The 21,306-nt window shown below is 49.1% G+C and overlaps 1 protein-coding gene across 6 annotated transcripts in view; it reads left to right on the top strand.

Annotated features, from left to right (window-relative positions):
* Window positions 1–21,306, top strand: part of TSNARE1 (t-SNARE domain containing 1) — a 610,667-nt gene that overhangs the window by 264,569 nt on the left and 324,792 nt on the right. For all 6 annotated transcript variants that reach the window (XM_053249800.1, XM_053249796.1, XM_053249799.1 and 3 more), the window contains exon 5: window positions 5,657–5,747. In XM_053249800.1, the coding sequence (XP_053105775.1) occupies window positions 5,657–5,747 (91 nt within the window). The remainder of the gene's footprint in view (window positions 1–5,656; window positions 5,748–21,306) is intronic.

Here is a 21,306-nt window from a genome sequence, read left to right as displayed (position 1 = left end):
GGGAAAGATGGCGACATTCCAGCTGGAATTACAAGAGAACAATTGAATCAACTAGTGTTGTAAATGCTGGAAACATCAGTGGGGGAAAAGCACCATGTGGTCGCTGAAAGAAGCCCAGGTTTTTAATGTAACAAGCATCTTTCCGACGCATCCTACTGTGTATTTTCCTCTTTAATTCTTTGGCTGGCAGGCAATGACACAAGGAATGGCCTCTGCTACTTAGTGGTTTTTTAAAAAACAGTAATATGTATCTGAAGTGCTGCTCTGTGGCTGAAGAAATTTTATCTTCATGGTACACTAAGTTCTCATTTATAGGATTGTTGGTAACTGTGCATAAAATTGCTGGGTGTTTCTCTTTTGTAATGACAGGCAGCTGTTCTACCTGTGTTAGCTGTTTTGAAGCTCTCAGGAGTTCTTGTTGGAAATGGGTACATATTGCTGGATTGGTTTCCCATACAAACCTACCCGTCCTGTATGAATAGAAAACACATTTGTTTAGACCAGGCCTGCTCAACTTAGGCCCCCCAGCTGTTTTTGGACTACAACTCCCATAATCCCCAGCCACAGTGGCCAGTAGCCAGGGATTATGGGAACTGTAGGCCAACATCTGCAGGAGGGCTGGAGTTGAGCAGTCCTAGTTTAGACCAAACTAGAACATTACAAGGGGTACTCCATTGTTTTTTTCATTCTGAGTGGAAAAAAATCTGCCTTTTGGAAGAGTGATTTTGATCTGAAAATTAACTTTTCATCTCAGTGGTAGCACCATAAAATATATATTGGTGTGGGGATGGGCTCAGAAAAAGCAAAGTGAATTTGTGGAGTGAGCACTGTCCCATGTTAGATTTCGGAGAGAGAAATATTTCACATTAATACTCCGTCCATTTTCTGTAAATGAGAGTAAATTTGAGGCAAACCACATGTTCACATGAGCTAGAAACATAGGAAGCTGCCTTACAAAGCGCCAGACCCTTGGTCCATCTAGCTCAGTATTGCCGAAACTGATTGGCAGCATCTCCCCATGGTTTTAGGCAGACGTTTTCCCAACTGGAGTGTAAGTGAAACGGTTCAAGCTCAAACCGGGTTGGTGTCAAACGGTCCGGTTTGAGCACTTTGAGCTTGAACTGGACCGGCCCTCCAAAAAGATGGGCTGGTCCGGGTTTGAGCCAAATCAGGCCCAGTTTGGATCGATTGAACCGGTTTGGCCAAGTTCAACTGATTCTAGTGCTTGCGAAGATTCTGGATTCCCCTTTACAAGTGTTGGGGGGAACCCTATGCAGTTGGGAAAGAGTGGGCAGGGGCGGGAGGTTACTTTATGTGCTGCTGCTGCATGGCTCCTTGGTGGTGGCAAACTGGCAGTGGCTCCCCTAGGCCCCGCCAGCACTCCCTGCCATTAACGTGGGCCAGTGGGGACTCAGTTCAGCCTCTGCACAAGTGGAGGCCATTAGAATGACCTTTGTGGTGATACAAATGGCCTCCATGCATGCATGGAGGACTGAACCAGGCTCCCAGCAGCCCCTGCTAATGTGGGGAGCACCGGTGGGGCCTAAGGGTGCTACCAAAGCCTGCCCAATGCTGTTGAAGAGCCATACCACAGTGCTTAACATAACCTCCTGCCCGCCCCCACGTGAAGTTTTTCAACTTCATAGAGTTCCTCAAATGCTTGTAAAGGGGAATCCTAACCAGATTCCCCTTTGCAAGCTCTAGAACCAGGTCAAACTGGGTCGACCCATTTCTAGGCACGAACCAAACTGCCAGCTGGTTCTAACAAACCGGCTCACAGACCAGGCGATTCAGTTCGAACTCGAACCGAACCGCCCAGAGCAGTTCCATGCCCACCCCTATTCCCAACCATACCTGGAATTGCTGCCAGGTATTGAACCTGGGACCTTCTGCATGCAAAGCAGATACTTCATCACTCAGCTACAGGCCCATTCCTCAAGATGGAAATGGGAACCTCCTGTCTGAGCTCCAAACTCCATCCCAGTCCACCTTCTCTGGTTGCTGGTACCTGCAACATCTCCAAGCACTGAAGCTAGACTCCGCTACTATTCAAAGCAGCAATCAAAGGTAAATATCGGAAAGGTACAGAATTGAATCCTCCAGTCTTTACCAAGTTGAATCTGCCAATGTTTATGAAGTTCTGTGAAAAGGTTACCAACAGTTTCCAGAAGCATTGCTTTGGAGACTCTCTTTTCTATTCCTCGAGACCATTCACATGACTGGGTGCGTGGACAGGGGGGAACCTCCCTTCCCCCAGATAATCCCTCTTTAGCTTTCCAGCATGCAGTCTGTACACCAACACAATCCGCACTGCTGGCAACAGCGCAGATGACTGTCCACGCAGCTCCCGGCAGCGTGGAGCAACAGTCATTTCCCCGGCCTCTGCGTATCCCACAAGGCACCGTGCGACTAATGTGGTGCATTGAGGGATTCCTCCATCAGATGGGCCCTCCAAGCAGGGAGCCGAGGAGACCCATGAGCCCAGCAGCCGGGCCTTAACCTCAGCTAAGAGCCAGGCTTAGGGTGGGGTTCACACGGATCCTGCCACTCCACATGAGCAGCCTAGCCCAGTCGTGCGAACAGCCTCCCAGTATGGCAGGGTTGTTTAGCTGTTTGTCACCCATTCTGGTTTGAGACATTCATAGATTTACCACAGGGCTCCAACAAGAGGAGGTAGGTAAAAGTGTGAGCTGCTTGCGGGGAGCGACACACTCCCCTCACTTCTTTCTACAGCCTATCTCTGCTCAGATTCACAGCCTGGCCAGCCTGCTTTTGGTTAAAAACTGGGTGTAAAGATTCATAGATCTACTATTACTACTCCTCAGAACTCCTACTCTTCTTCTTCTACTACTACTACTTCTACTACTACTCAGAACTCCTACTCTTCTTCTACTTCTACTACTACTACAAACTCCTACTCTTCTACTACTAATACTTTTACTGCTGCTGCTGCTACTACTACTACTACTCAGAACTCCTACTCTTCTTCTTCTTCTACTACTACTACCACTTTTCTTCTTCTACTACTACTAATTCTACTCAGAACTCCTACTCTTCTTCTTCTACTACTACTACACGGAACTCCTACTCTTCTTCTTCTTCTACTTCTTCTACTACTACTACAATCTCCTACTCTTCTTCTACTACTACTACTCAGAACTACTCTTCTACTACTACTTTTGCTGCTGCTGCTACTACTACTACTACTCAGAACTCCTACTCTTCTACTACTACTACTTTTACTGCTGCTACTACTACTACTCAGAACTCCTACTCTTCTTCTTCTACTACTACTACTTTTCTTTGTCTACTACTACTACTTCTACTCAGAACTCCTACTCTTCTTCTTCTTCTTCTTCTACTACTACACAGAACTCCTACTCTTCTTCTTCTACTACTACTACAATCTCCTACTCTTCTTCTACTACTACTACTCAGAACTCCTACTCTTCTACTACTACTTTTACTGCTGCTACTACTACTACTACTACTACTACTCAGAACTCCTACTCTTCTTCTTCTACTACTACTACTTCCATTGACATTTATTGGGGGAAGTGTGTTTATCTGTAAAACATGGAGAAGGATTTCTGTGGCACAAATCAAACAACATGCATGTGTTATGGAAAACGGAGGATGACACAAGGAGCTGTTAAGGGAAATATGTGGTGAGGAACACACTGTGGAGGTTGTGCCTTTCAGATCTTTACCTTTTGGTTGCTGCTTTGAATTATAACAGAGTCCAGCTTCAGTGCTTGGAGATGTTGCAGGTACCTGCAACCAGAGAAGGTGGACTGGGATAGAGTTTGGAGCCCAGACAGGAGACCAAGAAAATGCCACAGGGTGTAAAGTTGTAATGCAAGACAGTAGGGATGTGCAAACCGGTTTGACGTCGAGACGGCTGAGCATTGAACCAGACAGCTTGGCAGGGTCCGCATCAAGCCAAACAGGGCCCAGTTCAGTTCGAACTGGCTTGGAACATACTGGTAAAGGGGAAGCCGGTAAGGATTCCCCTTTACCAGTAAAGGAGGGGACCAGAGGACTAAAATAAAAAGAGATGGGGTGGGAAGAAAGTACAATTTTTACCTCAAATTGGTTTGTATACCTGAAAGAAGGGAGGGTTTTGAGATACGTGATGGGGATGTGTGTGTGTGTGTGTGTGTGTATAACATAAAGTTGAGAGAGAGAAATATTGTACTATGCTCAAAGATGTGATTTTAATTAGTTCTTTTTCTATATCTTAATATATGTTCCTTAAAATCGTTCACCCAGTCTGAAACATTATTAATAGATAAAGGCGGGAGGAAACTCAAAAGATTTTTGTTCAGTGGGAAGACGTAGCTTTTGAAGCCAAAGTATAAAATGTCTCAGCAGGACAGCTAAGGTGACTGTATCAGTGCACCTGCTTGGATACAGGTGGGTATCGAAGATCAAGAAATATCTTTACTATTCTTAAAATTAGTGGTATATTATGTAATGTTTGCACAGAGTCGTTAAACTTCTTGTCGAGAATTGAGATTAAAAAATCTGCTTGCTCAGAGGTTGAATAAAAACAGCAGGCCAGACAGTGACCCCCCCCCTCACTTTCTTAATACTTCTGTGTCTAATCACAGGGGTATTCCTATTCTCCCCAGTGCCATTGTGTGAGTTTGATGTGCCCCATGAATACATAGGGGTACTTAACACTCTGAAAGTTCTCTGCTGCCTACCACCATTCTCCTAACTTTTGCAGTCTTTTCTGCCGCTTTCACTGTGAGCTGTAAATTAATGTTGTTATTGCTGCATTACTGTTTTGTTGGTTATGTTTTTATACTGGTTTTTAGCAGGTCGCATCCAGACGTTAGTTGTGACTGAGTACTCATTAAGTTTAGTCATGGCTAACTGAAGTCCTATAAATTTCAGAGGCTGATATCCAGACTAAGGAAGCATCAGTGCTATGTGAGAAACTGTGTCCGTTCCTATCAACAGCGGTGCTGGGGAAATTTTGATTACCTCTTCCCCTGGAAGTGTCACATGGAAATCTGTCCCCAAGGGCTGTGAGATCCTCAGGAACATATAGGGAGGAGAGCTGGTCTGTAGAGAGGAGAGCCAGTCTCATTGTAACAGGCATGAATTGTTCCCTTTGCTAAGCAGAATCTGCTCTGGTTTGCATTTGACTGGGAGATGACATGTGTGAGCACTGTCAGATATTCCCCTAAAGGGAAGATGGGGCTGCTCTGGGAAGAGCTCCTGAGGTTCCAAGTTCCCTCCCTGGCAGCATCTCCAGGACAGGGTTGAGAGAAACTCCTGCCTGCAACCTTGGAGAAGCCACTGCCAGTCTGTGGAGACAATACTGAGCTAGATGGACCAATGGCCTGATTCAGTATATGGCAGCTTCCTGTGTGGCACAGAGTGCTTCTGGGGCAAAGGGAGATTGTGAAAATTGCCATGTCTGAGTTAGTAGCATCGACACTTCCTTAGTCCGGATGTCAGCCAATGGGACTTAGTACTGACTAATGAATATTCATGTTTCTATGCTGCTGTCTAATACAATTTATTTATTTATTTATTTATTTATTTATTTAAGTAGAAAAGCAGGATAGAAATACAATAAATATAGATAACGCTTGGATGGATGAATCTTTCACTGCGATCTCTATTACACTTTTTTTAAAAGGCACACAACTCAACAAGAGACCAACAAAACCATCACAACATGCACCAATGCCATCCGGCAGCTGACTGAAGTCATCAGAAGTTCCTCTCGAGTAAGTGAGTTTTGAGTTTGTTTCTGGTAAGATTCTAGGTGTTTGAGAGTTTTTGAAATTGTTTTCTTTCAGGACACAATTTCACAGCTAAATTCTCTTTATTCAAATTTCCCCTTGCAAAAAAATGTGAAGCTGAACTCTGATGCTGTGGACAAGGCAGTAACTTTTCAGTAAGTGGGTGGGGAGAGGAGGAGAACAAAACAATGTACTTGCCCCACACCTTCTTGTTCTAGCCCTATTTTAGTCTTACACCCCTCTTATGGGCTTCATCACTGCCACCAAGTTGAAGATTTGCCTCTTTGTTATTTTTATCTCTCTCTCTGGCTCTTTCTGATAAACAGCCTTCTATTATTTCAGTAATGAGGTAAATCTGGTCTTGGACAGGGTCACACTCCTTCTGATTAATGCCCTTATACAAAACTATGGTGCGGCCACACTTGGAGTACTGCGTACAATTCTGGTCACCACATCTTTAAAAGGACATTCTTGAACTGGAGAAGGTGCGGAAGAGGGCAACCAAGATGATCAGGGGCCTAGAGCACCTTTCTTATGAGGCAAGACTACAACACCTGGGGCTTTTTTGTTTAGAAAAAAGATGACTGTGGGGAGACATGATAGAGGTCTATAAAATCATGCACGGTGTGGAGAAAGTGGAGAGAGAGAAATTCTTTTCCCTCTCACAGAACACTAGAACCAGGGGTCATCCCATGAAATTGATTGCCAGGAAATCTAGGACAAACGGAAGTACTTTTTCACATAATGAGTGATCCACTTGTGGAACTCTCTGCCACAGGATGTGGTGACAGCCGACAACCTGGATGGCTTTAAGAGGGGTTTGGATGACTTCATGGAGGAGAGGTCTATCAAGGGCTACTAGTCGGAGGGGTGTGGGCCACCTCCAGCCTTGGGGGCGGGGTGCCTCTGGTACCAGTTGCAGGGGAGTAACAGCAGGAGAGAGGGCACGCCCTCAACTCCTGTCTGAGGCTTCCAGCGGCATCTGGTGGGCCACTGTGCGAAACAGGATGCTGGACTAGATGGGCTTCCTTGGGCCTGATCCAGCAGTGCTGTTCTTATGTTCTTATGAAAGACAAGGTCTGCAGCTTGGGGGTGCATCTGGACCCGAAATTGTTCTTGAAGGCGCAGTTTGCAGCAGTGTGCAGAAGCGCCTTTTACAAGCTATGGCTGGAATGCCAGCTGTGACCCTACTTGGAGAAGTTGGACTTGACCTCAGTCACTCATGCTTTGATAATATCCAGATTGGACTATCACAATGCACTCTACATGGGGCTACGCTTGAAGACTGTTCAGAAGCTTCAGCGGGTCCAGAATGCTGCTGCAAGGAGGTTTGTGGGGGCAAGTCACTTCATGAGTATCACACCCCTTCTGAGGCAGCTTCACTGGTTACCGGTCTGCTTCCTGGCTAGATTCAAGGTGCTGGTCTTGACCTTTAAAGCTCTACACAACTTGGGGTGGGGGTACCTGTCGGATTGCATTCACTCATATTAATGTGCCAGGGCCCTCCGCTCATTGTCTCAGGCCCTGCTCAAGGCCCCGCCACTAACAGAGATCCAGTTGGCGGGGACTAGAGACGGAGCCTTTTCGGTTGTGGCCCCTTGGCTTTGGAACGCCCTCCCTGAAGAGCTTCACCATGCTCCCTCCTGCAGTGTTTTTTTTTTTTTAAATTAAAAACATATTGTTTTAAAGAGGCTTTTTAATGCCCTTTCTGGTTGGTTATTTAGTTTTTAGTTTTTATAATTCTCAATTTTTAGCTTTTCAATTTTTAAATTTTAAATTAAATTCTGATCGTGGTTCTTAACCTGACTTTTAACTTATTTACTTAATTTGGTTAATTTTATTGCTTTTATTGTTTATTGCATCTATTTTATTTTTGTGAGTCACCCTGAACAGTAGTGTACTGGAGAGGCGGGGTATAAATAAAATAAAATAAAATAAAATAAAATAAAATAAAATAAAATAAAATAAAATAAAATAAAATAATGTTACAATGCCAGTATGTTTGAACCGAGTATTAGGATAGCAATTAGACATGGGAGCTATTCTCACGAGCAGCAAAAATCAGGCTCGGAGAACCTAGCCCAATTTTTGCTGCTCGTGTAAACCACCGGGCTCGCAGGCGAGCCCGGTGGCTTACAAGCGGCTAGCCTGCTTTTGTAGCCCACCTCTAAGCCCGGGTTTGCAGAGTGAGCGCTTCGCAAACCCGGGCTTAGGAAACTGCCATATATTGAGTCAGACCGTTGGTCTATCTAGCTCAGTATTGTCTTCACAGACTGGCAGCAGCTTCTCCAAGGTTGCAGGCAGGAATCTCTCTCAGCCCTATCTTGGAGATGCAGCCAGGGAGGGAACGTGGAACCTTCTGCTCTTCCCAGAGCGGCTTCATCCCCTGAGGGGAATATCTTGCAGTGCTCACACTTCAAGTCTCCCATTCAGATGCAACCAGGGCAGACCCTGCTTAGCTATGGGGACAAGTCATGCTTCCCACCACAAGACCAGCTCTCCTCTCCGGGCTTCCCGATTGTGAGTAGCCGCAGTGTGGCTACTCATGAGTAAACCCCCGGAGGGGAGGCAAAAAGCTGCCTCCTGGCTCCAGGGGTCTCCCCAGTATGCCCGGAGCTTCCGGGGGCTGCGTGGCCCCCAAGCTCCCCAGCCCCCGCCGGCTCCGTCATGGAGCCGGCAATCATGTGGGCGGCCAATCCGGCCGCCCAGGGCTCCCACTGTGATCGCCTGTGGGGAGAGCGGGCTTAGCCCACTTTCCCCGCTCAGCTCACCAAACCGGGTCTCACTGATCGTGAGACCCGGCTCATGGGGTAGTAAACAAAAGTGTAAAGATGAAAAAAGGTAAAGAACAAGTTAAGTGGTTACTAAAAACTACGCAACAAACATCCATAATTGGCATTATGCAACAAGAAAATTTCCAAAGCATATTTTGCAGTATACTGTAAGAGCAGTAGGTATATGAACATAACAATGGAGAGACACATCCAGCTAAACCTACCCGTACTGGGATCCTGCTTCATCTAGGTCTTAAAACCAGTTTCTTATGAGATCACCATTTCTGTCTGTGTGTCCATGTGTTTGTGTGTCCTCCTCTAATAACTTTAGCCTTTACCACCCGATACAAACAACTAGTAGCTTTAAGCCCGTTTCATTAACGGGCGCTAGTAGAGAAGACTCACTTGCCCACTCTCTTGCGCTCCCTCCCCCTCCCACCCCTCTCCCCCCCTCCCCTCCCTGTCAGCCTCCTGCCCCACTCCCTCTTGCCCTTTCCCCTCCCCCCTGCCCACTCTTGCCCTTCCCCCTCCCCCTCCTCACATCACATCCACTCACTTGGGCCCCGAGTCCGCTGCTCAGACGCAGCTTCCTTCCTTTCTCCTCCCGCTCCCTCCGTCTCTGACAGGGCCGAGTGCTGTGGCCGCCGCCAGCGGGCCAGGCCCAGTCCTCTCGCCACGGCTCCCGCCGCCATTGGCCCCAGTGGCCCCAAAGCGGCCACCGCCACCAGCGGGGCCAGTCTCTCGGCGGGCTCAGTTCCCCCGCCGCAGCCACCGCCACCAGTGGGCCCAGTCTCCCTGCCGTGGCCGCTCGGCTGTACCGTGTTCTCTGGCCGAGGCCGCGGCTCTGCCGCAGCCTCGGCCGGCTTCCCCCGCCACCGCCTCGGCCGGCTTCCCCCGCCGCCTCCTCCCCTCCGCCCGGCTTTGGCAGCGGCCGGGCTGGACCCATCGCCACCTCTGCCCTCTCCATGGCCGCCTCCAGCCTCCCCTCATGGCCGCATGGTGCCTGCGGTCGTGTCTCCCTCGGCTGTTCTGGGCATGTGCACCGTGCATGCCCAGAACAGCTGAGGGAGACACGGGCGCAGACACCAGAGACACGGGCGCACACTCAAGGGCTTTATTATATAGGATGAAGGCGGACTCTCAAGGGACCCTCGTGTATGTTGTGGGCGGAGGGTGGTGGTTTGATGATCAACCATGTTGGTTGAAGGGGGTGTCCACTCAAAGTACAGACAATCCTTCTTTGAAAGTCATGTGCAAGTGGATACGAGACAAATTCACAATACCTGGGAGGGAATCCTAGAAGATCCTGATGTTGGTATTTCTTTGCTGATCTTTCATATTGTTTCAGGGTGGCAGCCAGCAAATGTGTAGGCAAAACCCCTTCACAACTCATGAGCTGACTGTCAGAAAGAAATCAAATTTTGCCCATCCACATATGTTGGTTCAAGATGGTAGCCACTCAAGATATAGACAACACCCGTTAGCTCAAGTACTGACAGTCAGATACAAACCAAATTCACAGCACATAGAAGTGGATCCTAGGTAAGAGTCACCGAGGTGGCCGCTTTTGTTAAAACTGTGGGGCGAGCGGGCTAAGCCCGCTCTCCCCGCAGACGAGTGGGCAGGGAGCCCTGGGTGGCTGGATCGGCCACCCACACGATGGCCGGCTCTGTGACGGAGCCGGCGGGGGGTGGGAGGAGTGGGGGCCATACTGCAAGCCCAACTATGCCCTGCGCAAGTGCACAGGGCATACTGGGGAGACCCCCAAGCTGGGAGGCAGCTTTTTGCCTCCCGGCCGGGGGTTTACTCATGAGTAGGCGTGGTGCGAAGCCGCGCCGCAGCTACTCACGAGCCTGAAAAGCAGGTTTGCTGGAGCGCTCGCTCCGCAAACCTGCTTTTTAGCAGGGGTTCTCGAGCGGGTTACCCGCTCTCCTAGCCCGATTTTTGTTGGTTGTGAGAATTGCCCCACCATGTTAAAAGAAGCAGAAGGCAGGCTCTATTAGTTCAGCTTCGAACTGCTTGGGCTATTTCCCAGGATCTCTTTCTTCAGTACTGTCTATCCTGGATGATCTTCTTCTCTCTGTTGTTTCTCTGCCTGAAGCTAGCTTCAATAGTGTGATTCTGCCTCCCCCTTCCATATTTGGTCCAATTGAGAAGGCAGCAGCTTATTTTTATGTTTCCCAGGCTGTCCCTTTGTACTTCCAAAGGGCAAATCGTTATCCCCTGCGAGTTATCCCCTGCTAACTGAGCAAAGAGGCATCTTTTCAAAGTGGCGATTCTCTTTATTTTGCAGCAGGAGAGCTACTGGCCCTATCCATCCCCAGGACAGCATCCCTCCAGTGGCTTTTGCTGGAGTCAATCTCATGTTTCTTTTTAAGACTGTGAGCCCATCGGGGACAGGGAGCCACTGTATGTATGTATGTATGTATGTATGTATGTATGTATGTATGTATGTACATAAACTGCTTTGGGAACTTTGGTTGAAAAGCGTTATATAAATATCCATTGTTGAAATTATTGTAACCTTTAGAACTATCTTGGACACTTGTGTAGGAACGGTCCTTTTTCTTACCTTCCTGGTGCTGAACCACAAATGGCCCCTTCAGGGCTAAACTTAAGTAACTCCACTATCTAAGTAAAAGAACGTACTTGTTTTCTAAATGTGAACAGTTTCACAGCACTTCACCATGCTGAATAAAACAAACCCTATTATAAAATGATAGAATCAGTTCCATTCCTTCTTCACAGATAACTTCAGTCTAAACTGTTTTCAGGATCCTCTGTTGCATTCTTTTGCTTACAAAAGTGTCTGTACACTTCCTTCCAATTTGAAGAAGAAGAAATGACCCTGTGTGGGCTGACCGTCTGGTAGAGTCTGGACTGGGCAACTGGAACTGGGTTAGTGGTGAGGCGCTTCACACAACTCATGCCTTACCGGGCTCTGTGGGGAGAGCGGGCGATCATGCCTGCAGCCCTGGGTGGCCGGATCAGCCGCCCACATGACTACCGGCTCCATCACGGAGCCAGTGGGGGCTGTGGGGATTGGGGGCCGCATGGCCCCTGGGAGTTCCAGGATGCCTCATGCAAGTGCAGGGGGCATTCTGGAGAGACCCCCAAGGCCGGGAGGCTGGCTGCAGCCTCCAGGTCAGGGGTTTACTTGTGTGTCACTGCACGCCATGGCAGAACACGAGCAAAAAAATGAGGTTAATGGGGCGCTCGAATCATTAACCTCATTTAAGATAAGGGGGGATTAGGTGGACTAGCTGTCTTGGGACCACTGGCCGGTTACCACGATCAGTAGAAAGTGGGCTAGGCTCCCTTAGCCCTCTTTCGACTGATCGTGAGAATAGTTTCACTGGCTAGGTAGTTCTATTCTGAATCCTGTGTTTGCCTCTTCCTGAAGGCCTTGACAGCACATAGAACTCACCCAGGCTGGGGTGTGTGTGTGTGTGAGAGACAGAGAGAAAGTGAAAGTGTGTCCCTCTGCTTTCACTTTTGCCAAGTCCTACCGTTTCTATGGGTTTTGTCCCCTTTTCCCAGGAGACCTTCTGTAATTGTAGGCCTCAGAGTTTGGTAGGTGTGTGGGGATAGGTTGCTTTGTCTTCGGTCCCCATCCTAATTTAAGCCTTAGCAGTCCCACACTGCTCAGGGAGGCACTGGGCTGGTCCCAGGAAGTAGGCCCTCATCCTCTGCTCACCTTCGTCATTGTTCAGGTCTTCCTTATACAGGGCATCAAAATCCAGGCATCCTTTGTGGGAGCCAGGCCTGGCATTATGTGGGATGCACGCTCCCCGGAGGAGAAGAAGCATGCCCTTGCCTACAGGGGACTTGACTGTTGGGTGGCCTGATTGCCAGCTGTGGCTACTGCTGCTGGTGTTGGCCAGTATTTGCAGACCTTGCCCCATCCAGCCCCCTCACTAGGACTCCGGGCAGCTCTTATGATACTTCCTGAGCCGTGCAAGTGAATGGGTGCACTCGGCTGGGAGGTGGAAGCAGTGGCTGGCCAGGACACAGTTCGGACTCTGCCATGTCCTGAGACCTTCCCTGTTAACCGGGATTCCAAGATACCAATGTCTCGTCTACACATGCAGCAGAAAGAGCTGGCAGAGTAGATGGTACCATTTCAGGCAAAGGTGGGGCCACCTGTTTTGGATAGGCCCCCATGTGAAAGGACGACAACAAACACAACTCCCTGCGAGTAAAAATGCACACACAGGGAGAGAGATTCTAGCCCAGCTCATTCAAATTGGTGCACATTCCTGTTAGGAGGGAGTTTTTCTTGTAGTGGCAGAATCAAAAACAGGGACCCCCCACCTCTGCTCTCCGAAGTGGTATAGTCTGGTAACATCCGTTCTTCTGCCTTAGAACTCTACCACAGCATTCTCTTCTCATTCTGCTCCATATGTAGACCAGGAGGCAGTTCTCCTCACCAAATGGGAGGGGGTGGGCAGGAGGGAAGGCAGGGCCCTACCTCCCTACTCCCAGATGACCAGAACTTCTTTTTGGATCTGCAGCTTGTGCGCCCACACAAATGCCACAGTGGCATTCTCTAGGCCATCCCACAATGTCTCTCCAGCTATCCCACAATGCATTGTTCAAGGATCAGAGGGGCAGCCCTCCATAATGCCACTGCTCTGCTCTGCCTGGCCCTGCAAGCCACAGGACTCTATGCTCAGCCTGTCCACCAGCTCCCCGGGAACAGTTAAAACTGCCCCAGCGGCACAGATGATGAAAAGGAAAGGTAGGCCACCTCTTTCTTGCCCTACCTCACTTTTAACCCGGGTAACAGGTCTGGGCTACCCAGGTTCAGAGCCCCAGACGACCATAAGTACCAGCCCTCTCCTACCCAGGTATCTTTGATCGTGAGAACAAGCTCCAGGTCTGAGACAACCATACTCTCATTTTGAGGGTTCCACAGTTGGTGTTATTCACCCTCTTCCTCTGCCAAAAGGGTCCAGATCCCTCCGCAGTGATTGAACAAATCCTCTCCTACTGATTGGAGAGGGATCCCTACTTGAAACAAACTAATTTCCCCAAATGGAACATGGCAATTAAACTGTACAACAGCCTTGGCAACGCAGCACCAGAGATCAATCTTTTCTCCAAAGCAACGAATTGTGGGATTGCTGAATTACCCAGTGAGAGCTGAAGCGAGCTCAAACAAAAGATGTCTCACAGTTTTTTACCAAGATGCAAGCGACTGGCCCTTGCTCCGTGTTTTCCTGAGCCATTTTCCATGACACAAATTGGGTCCAATGGGAAGTCAAATGAAGACAACTAAGGGAAGAAAAAGAAAGTGTTTCAGTTCCTGACACTTTAATGTCATTCTTCTCAGTCCTGTGGCAAAAGCTGCAATTGGAGCAAAACCAGATGGGAGGGAAGTTCTTTTTCTTAAAACAAAGAAACAAACAAAATCAAGACAGCACAGTTTACGATAGAAAGAAATGTTAGTGTTCCAACATGAGAAGCAGGTACATTACTCATCCGGACAACTTCTCAGCCCCCCACTAAATTAATTTAACAGATCTTGAACTGTCCTCTCTCCCCATCCCCCATCCCCAGTATCGCCGCATCGCTTAAATAATTAAACCTACAAATGTTGATGTGAACCCTGCAGTCGTCCTCCCTTCAATATAAAACAAATCTCTCTAGTGGGTATTGGTTGCTGAGACTCCATGTTTCTCCTGGGGATCTCCAGGTACTGTTCCAACGCTTCCCTCTCATAAGACTTCTTGCAGTGCAAGACACCATCTGTTGATTTAAAGCTTTACGCTCAGTCTCCTTCCAATTCATTATCCTGTGTACTCTTTTGTGCACTTGGGGAAGAAGAAAGGAAGAACTATTCCTTCTCCAGGAAGACTTGTAAAATCAACTGTGGAATACTCTGAGAATATCTGCAATGGCGGCTGGAATTGCAGGAAGTGGGATGTTTGGGTAAAGCAGACTTGCACCATCATAGAGCCCCCAAACTGAATGCCCCCCATGTGCTGGACCATCAGGGGCTCAAATTGTGCCCAAGGTAAGAGAGCATGTGTGCATTTTTATCTACAGGAAGGAATTGTAAGGTAGGTCTCAAGCTGGGATATCCAGCAACCTGTCTCCAACTCCTTCCTACGTTTGTTCTGGCCCCTCAGCAAGCCAGGCAAATTAGACTCCATGGGGCACAGGCACCCTCTGAGCCCCAGTACCTGACGGAGCACTCCTGGCTTGAATGCAGTCAGTGGATCCCTCAACGCAATGCTGACACATCAGGCTCTATCAAAGCCCTGCTGTTCCATCTCAGCAGTGCCTTGCATTGCACAGCTTGCCTTGCCCTGCCTTCTCATTCCTTACTTTGCCAGGTTTTGCCTTGCCTGCCCACCTACTTGGGTACCTGACTGCCAGCCCAGCCCTGACCACATCTTCAGCTTCATCTGCCTGTTCTGGTCTGCAGACCTGCCCCATCTTCAGACATGTATCCTGCCTAGGATCCTTGGATCATTGTCTGTCGATCCTGGCCCCATTATCAGCACCGTCTCTGGACCTGCCCCTTACCTGCCTGCACCTGGACCATGGCAGTGTGGCCTTGGATGCTTTCCCGAGGCATGATAGGATCTCCTGATGTTGAACCAAGAACCCCGCGTGGAATGCATTGCCTCACGATTATAACGTGGGGAATTAAGTGAAGAAACGTACCGACGTTGGCTTAGCATCCACCATGGACTAGTGCAGATGTAACATGACCCATGTCCAAACCATGTTTAGCATTACAGGCTTAGCACCTCTATAGGTGCCTGTATATAGCACCTGATTAGCACCGGTTTAGCATATACAGGCTTAGCACCTGTATATCTCCTGGATCGCCTCTCTCAGCCAGTTGTATCCCGACCTGTGAGGTCTTCTCAGCTGGCCCTCCTTAGTGTCCTGGGCCCTGGTGTAGTGGGTGGTGCCTGGGCCCATAGGAGGGTCTTCTCTGTGGCCGCCCTTCTTCTTTGGAACACTCCCCCCCCCGATTCATCCAGCACCCTCCCTGGCTGCTTTGAAGGCCCTTCTTAAGACCCACCTGTTAGGCAGGCGTTTGCCCTTCAATAACTAGCTGAACCGGCGCACAGCATCTGCGACGGTAGTCTTGCCTCGCTGCTTTTGCCCCCTCCCTTCTGCTCCAATCGATTCCCAGTCATTTTTGCCCGCTGACTGCCTCTTTTGCCAGGGCCTGCCGCCGCCTCCACCGCTCTGCCCCCTCCCAGTCCCCATGCCCTCCACAACAGCCCCAGTTGCTGCGCCTGCCTCCGCCCGGCCATTTTCGAGAGCCCGCCACCACCACCGCCTGCCCAGCCAGGCTCCACTTGGTGGCAGTTCATCTTCTCCTCTCACTGCCCCTTGCTAGCCACCCCCAGCCACCAGAGCTGCACCCCCTCGGCCTCCTCCTCCGGGCTTCTCCAACCCCCAACCGTTTCCCCTCAGTCCCGAACTCTCACAGAGTCTACGTTCCAGGCTGTTCCTTCTAGAGCAGAGGTACAAAAATGTGGCCCTGAAGCTACTGTTGGACTATAACTCCCATCAGCCCTGGTTATTGGCAGTATGTCTGGAGATTATGGGAGCTGTAGTCCAACCGTTAGAAGGCCAAAGATGTACACTCCTGTTCTAGGGGGGAAAGAAGGGCAGAAGGAGCTGCAGATGGACACAGAGCTCAGCTGATGGTAAAATGGAATATCAGAACATACGAACAGTTCTGGCAAGATGCCTTTGAGTACCAGTTGCTGGGGAGTAACAGCAGGAGAGAAGGCATGCCTTCAACTCCTGCTCTAGGCTTCCAGTAGCATCTAGTGGGCTAACTAATTGCCCCAAATGGGGCAAACTAATTTGGGGCAAACGGGGCAAATTAATTGCCCCAAATGGTAACAGGATGCTGGACTAGATGGGTCTTGGGCCTGATCCAGCAGGGCTGTTCTTATGTTCCCTGCTGAAGCCCAAAGTTTCACACAGTGGCCCACCAGATACCTCTGGGGAGCCTGCAGGCAAGAGGTATGTGCATGCCCTCTCTCCTGCTGTTGCTCCCCGGCAACCGGTAATCAGAGGCATCCTGCCTCTGAGGCTGGAAGTGGCCCAGAGCCACCAGACTAGTAGCCATTGATAAATCTGTCCTCCATGAATCTGTCATGATGTGCCTTTTAAGCCATCCAAGCTGGTGGAAATGTTTGATGGTGGGGGTGGGGTGAGAAGAGAAGGAGTGGTTTGCTGATGGTGAGGGGGGATGTTACATCTGCACCAGATGTGGGTTGTTATGGAAAATGTTTTGTGAAATGTGTTAATTCCAGAGAATTAGGACAAACAAATTAGCTGTGGTCCTCTGGCTCATGAGTTTTTACACATCTCTTGAGGCTGGACTCATTCTAATAGCAGTTATGATGAGATTTAGCTTTGCTGTCTGAGAATGGATAATAGCTACAGATCACCAAATTACAGACAGTGGCAACCGTCATGAGTGTTGTCAGCCCGTTGAATCAAGAGATCTCTATGCTTCCGTTTCATTTCATTTCCTTTGTTGCTCGGTCAGATATTGATTTCCTGGCAACACCTGTATGAATAGCAAATATTTATTTGACCAATGCAAAATATATATGTATGAATGGAACGGAATGGAACTCATTATGACTGTGTTACTGAGCACATGTTGGAAATCACTCGGGCTCATTTTGCTTGGGTGAACCAGACAATAGACTGCAAATGAGCCAGTTGGTGTATTTATGGACTTTTCTTTTTTAAATGACACAATGATAAAGAAAGGAGTTGCACTTGCTCAGAGTCTGAAGAACACTAAAACAAGGATGTCAAAAGGGTAAATGGAAATAATACTGTTCTGGAAATGAGGACACAACACAAAAGCTCCTTGAACGTTAAGCCTTGTCCAACCGCAAGAATGAGGATTCAGCAAAGAAGCCTGGATCAGCTGAGGAGTTGGCCAGAAGAATCTAGGGATGTGCAAACAGGTTCGATGTCGAACAGGTTGGACACAGAACCTGTTTAGTTCAATGGTCCGATGTTGGACCGAACCCAACCACCATTCATGGGGTGGGGTGCACATTTCATGATTTTTCTTTTTTTAAAATTGTACTTACCCCCTCCAGGGGGCTTCTCTGAGGCTGCAGAAGGGTCTCCGGAAGTTCCCCCTCCCCTGCCAGCCTACATTATGTTTTAAATCACCCTGTTTGGGTGGTCTTTGGCCCCTTCCAGGCCTCACCCCCATGGCGGAGGCCCTTCTGGAAGCTGCCACGCATGCCCAATGGGCCTCTTTGTGGCCTGGGTCATGAGGCTGATCATGATGAACCGGGCTGTTTGGGGACCAGGGGAGGCTGGCGGGGGCCACACAGAGGCCCTCTGGGCAAACGCAGAGGTCTCCAAAATGGCCACCTCCTCAAAGACCACCTGAACAGGGCAATTTGAAACATAATGGAGGCCAGCAGATGAGGGGAAACCTCCAAAGACACACACACACCCGGCCGCCACTGCAGCTTCGGAGAAGCCTCCTGGAGAGGGCAAGTACAAAAAAAAAAACCTTTAAACAATAAAGATTGTTAACCTCCCTCAGACCGAACCGAACCCAGGGGAGGTGGTTCGGGGTGGGTGGGTGCTGAATCGAACTTGCCCGATCCGGTTCGGGTTCAGTTGAGACCTGAACTGGGCCAGCTGGTTTTGTGAGCACCTCTTGTAGAATCTAGATAGCATGGCATGTGATTAACTTAGGAACATAGGAAGCTGCCTTATTCTGAGTCAGACCGTTGATTCATCTCTCTCATTCTTGTCCACACTGACTGGCAGCAGCAGGTTTCAGGCAGGAGTGTCTTCCAGCCCTACCGGGAGATTCTGCCAGGGATTTACCCCGGGAACCTCTGCATGCAAGCAAATTCTCTTTTACTGAGCTACAGCCCCATCCCCTGATGGGAATACCTTACAGCAGACACTGCTCACATGTAAGCCAATGGGAACCAGGGCAGGCCCTGCTTAGCAAAGGTGATAATTTGTGCCCCCTCCCACAAGACTAGCTCCCTGCCCAATTGCAAGACTAGACAAGAGACCTTCTCCATAGAGCTATTGCCTAAGCAACTAACCGGTGAGACTGAGAAGCTTTAGTCAATTGTTCTACTTCTTACCGGATTTCAACAGGGCCTTGATTCAGTGATGTGCTCATGTTTTCCTCCTCCTAATGAATAGGTCTGATAGAAGGGATGGCTTGGTTTAGCCCCCACGGACAGACCCCACCCCAGCTTGGCTCAAATTTGAGCCGGTCCGGGGGTATATGTGTGTGTGGATAGATAGATAGATAGATAGTACTGCCTCCGGGGGTGCTGCCAAAGCCACAGGGGTGTGTGTTTCTGGCACTTCCTTCTGCCCCCACTGTCCTTCCCCCCGGTCTCAAAATGGCCCAGTTCATTCTTTGTGCTGGCAGTCACCACACATGCACGCTGGCCTCCAAAATGACCACCACCAGTGCAAAGAGGCCCAGAATGGGTCAAAAACTACTGGAACTGGGCCATTTTGAGACCAGAGGAGGCCAGCAGGGGGAGGGGGAATAACCAGAGACTACCCCCTGTGGCAACAGAACCGGAATTCTTTTTAAAAAGTGTCTTCCCCCCCAATTAGAACTTCTGGACTGTCCAGGCTGGGTGGGTGGTGGGTTCAGCTCAATCTGGATCCATACCGGGCCTGGCTCCGTTTGAGGACAAGTTGGGGGCAAGCCCTCGAGCTGACCAAGTTTGAGGTTGAACTGGCTCGAGGCTGAGCCAATGCACACATCCCTAACTGTGTGGCCAGTTCTGGGCTTCCAGCTGGGCCTATCACTGCTGCAGATTCGGGGGGGGGGGGTGATGGGGGAGGATCCATAGCAGGGGTGGCTCCTTACAGGCTCTTTGAGTAGGGGTAAAGGGTGTCTGGGAAGGTGGGCACCGGTGGTTTCTCAGGAGGGTGTTAGCTCCCCAGGGTCCCAGACAATGCTGGAAGTCACAGCAAGGTCCTGCTCCTCTTCTGTGGAAGAGATCTTGTCCGGGTTGGCTTCTGGGCAAGGGCCGGTCCTGACAATGGACATGCACAGTTCAGAACACAGCAGAATCCATACCACATTCCAAGTAGTTCCATGCGGATAGGTTGTATCTTCCCCCTATATTCAGACGTGCACCTGAATATGCAGGCCATTTAGGTCTGTTGTTCTTGCTGTGAGGAGTGCCACATATTTTAAAAATCCGTTTGTTATATTTGTAGCATTTATACCCCAACTCTCACTAAAACAGCTGATGACACTGAACCTTAAAATGCTGTGCAATAAGTAACACACAAGCCGTAGGAGGCAGGAAACTCAGCAGGCAGTAAACAGGAGGCAGATAAACACAGCAGGTAAGGAAATCCAAGAATCTCACATTTCATTTGAGAATTGGGCAAACGTAGTAAGGAAGGCACCAGGTGAACATGTTTCGGGAGGGAATTCTACAATGCAGATGTTATGACCAAAAAAAAGCAGCCCCCCCATTTCCACCAATTCCCCCTGCTCTTGCTGTAGCCCCTCGCACACCATCCCACACTATTCTGGAGGGTTTCCCAACCCTCCAGTGTGAATTTGAGGGTTTCAGTGGGGCAGAGGGACCGGGGAAGCCCAAATGTGCTGTTTGTGATGCTCCGTTCAACCTGGGTAATTGACCCATGTCTTAGCAGAACATGCCTTGAAGGTGGCCTCCTTATATATCCAGTTTTCTGCCACACTGCAGACTGAACGCTCACCTTCCACAGAGCAAATGTATTCGCTTTCTTCTGCCTCCTGTTGGAGCACGTGTGGATGATTGGCCCTTCCAACAACAATCAACCTTCACCTTCTGGTAGTACCTTCCCCTTCCCCATTCAACTCCAAAGTACTGTAAATGAAATCAGTGCTCTCTTGAGAAGATACATCCTCTATACACATTTAATCACTCAGAAACAGTTTGTACAGCAGTACTGTGCATCTGTCTGTGAACGCTGACTGCTCAGGTGATTGTGTTTGAAAGATGGACCGTAGAGTGTCTACGAAGTGTACACAATGGAATCCAATTGTGTGTTCCCTCTGCGGCAGGACGGCTGAGTTGCCCTTCAGTTCCACAATAATGTTTTTGAAAAGGGAGAAAGCAATGTGGCAACTGTGTGTTTAATCTGCTGAATTTACACCTAACGCCTATTTGTTTTGTGAGCGATACAGAGAGAAGATTTGGCCCGGACAGACTCTCACAATGGATTACAATCATCTATCAAATTAAAAAACAGTTGAAAAAAAATCAGCCATTATCAAACAATACAAGCAAAAAAACCACAAAGATAATCACAGCAGAGCTCGGAACAGAAGCAGAAATGTCTGCTCAATAATAAATGCCCCGAATCATAGTGGCTCACAAGGCAAAGGACTTTAAGAAATTTTAGACAGTTCTCTGCTGGCTTTCCAATGGCCCAATGAGAGTGTTTGGCCTTCCTGGGGAGTGAATTCTATAAGCGGCCTCAGAGAAAGCCCTGTTCCTTTAGAGCCCTTTCTCACAACCAGTGAGAAAGGACAAGAAGGTTAGGGGGCGGAAACCTCACAAAGCTCACCTCCCCACAGACAGCAGGTCCTTCCTTCTGGGTGGGCAGATCGCTGCCATTTGCTCCAAGGGTCGGGGTGATGGATGCTTCACTCCACGTTGCCCCACCCCCACAGAGAGAGTGTGCAGCGCATTATGGGGATCCCGCCTCCCCAGAGCCGACTTCACTCTCCTAACCTCATTTTAGAGGGAGGCTCC

Source organism: Hemicordylus capensis, chromosome 4, assembly GCF_027244095.1.
Source record: "Hemicordylus capensis ecotype Gifberg chromosome 4, rHemCap1.1.pri, whole genome shotgun sequence".
Taxonomy (NCBI): Eukaryota; Metazoa; Chordata; class Lepidosauria; order Squamata; family Cordylidae; genus Hemicordylus; species Hemicordylus capensis.
The sequence above is the reverse complement of the archived record's forward strand: the minus strand, read 5'-3'. Positions and strand labels throughout refer to the sequence as shown.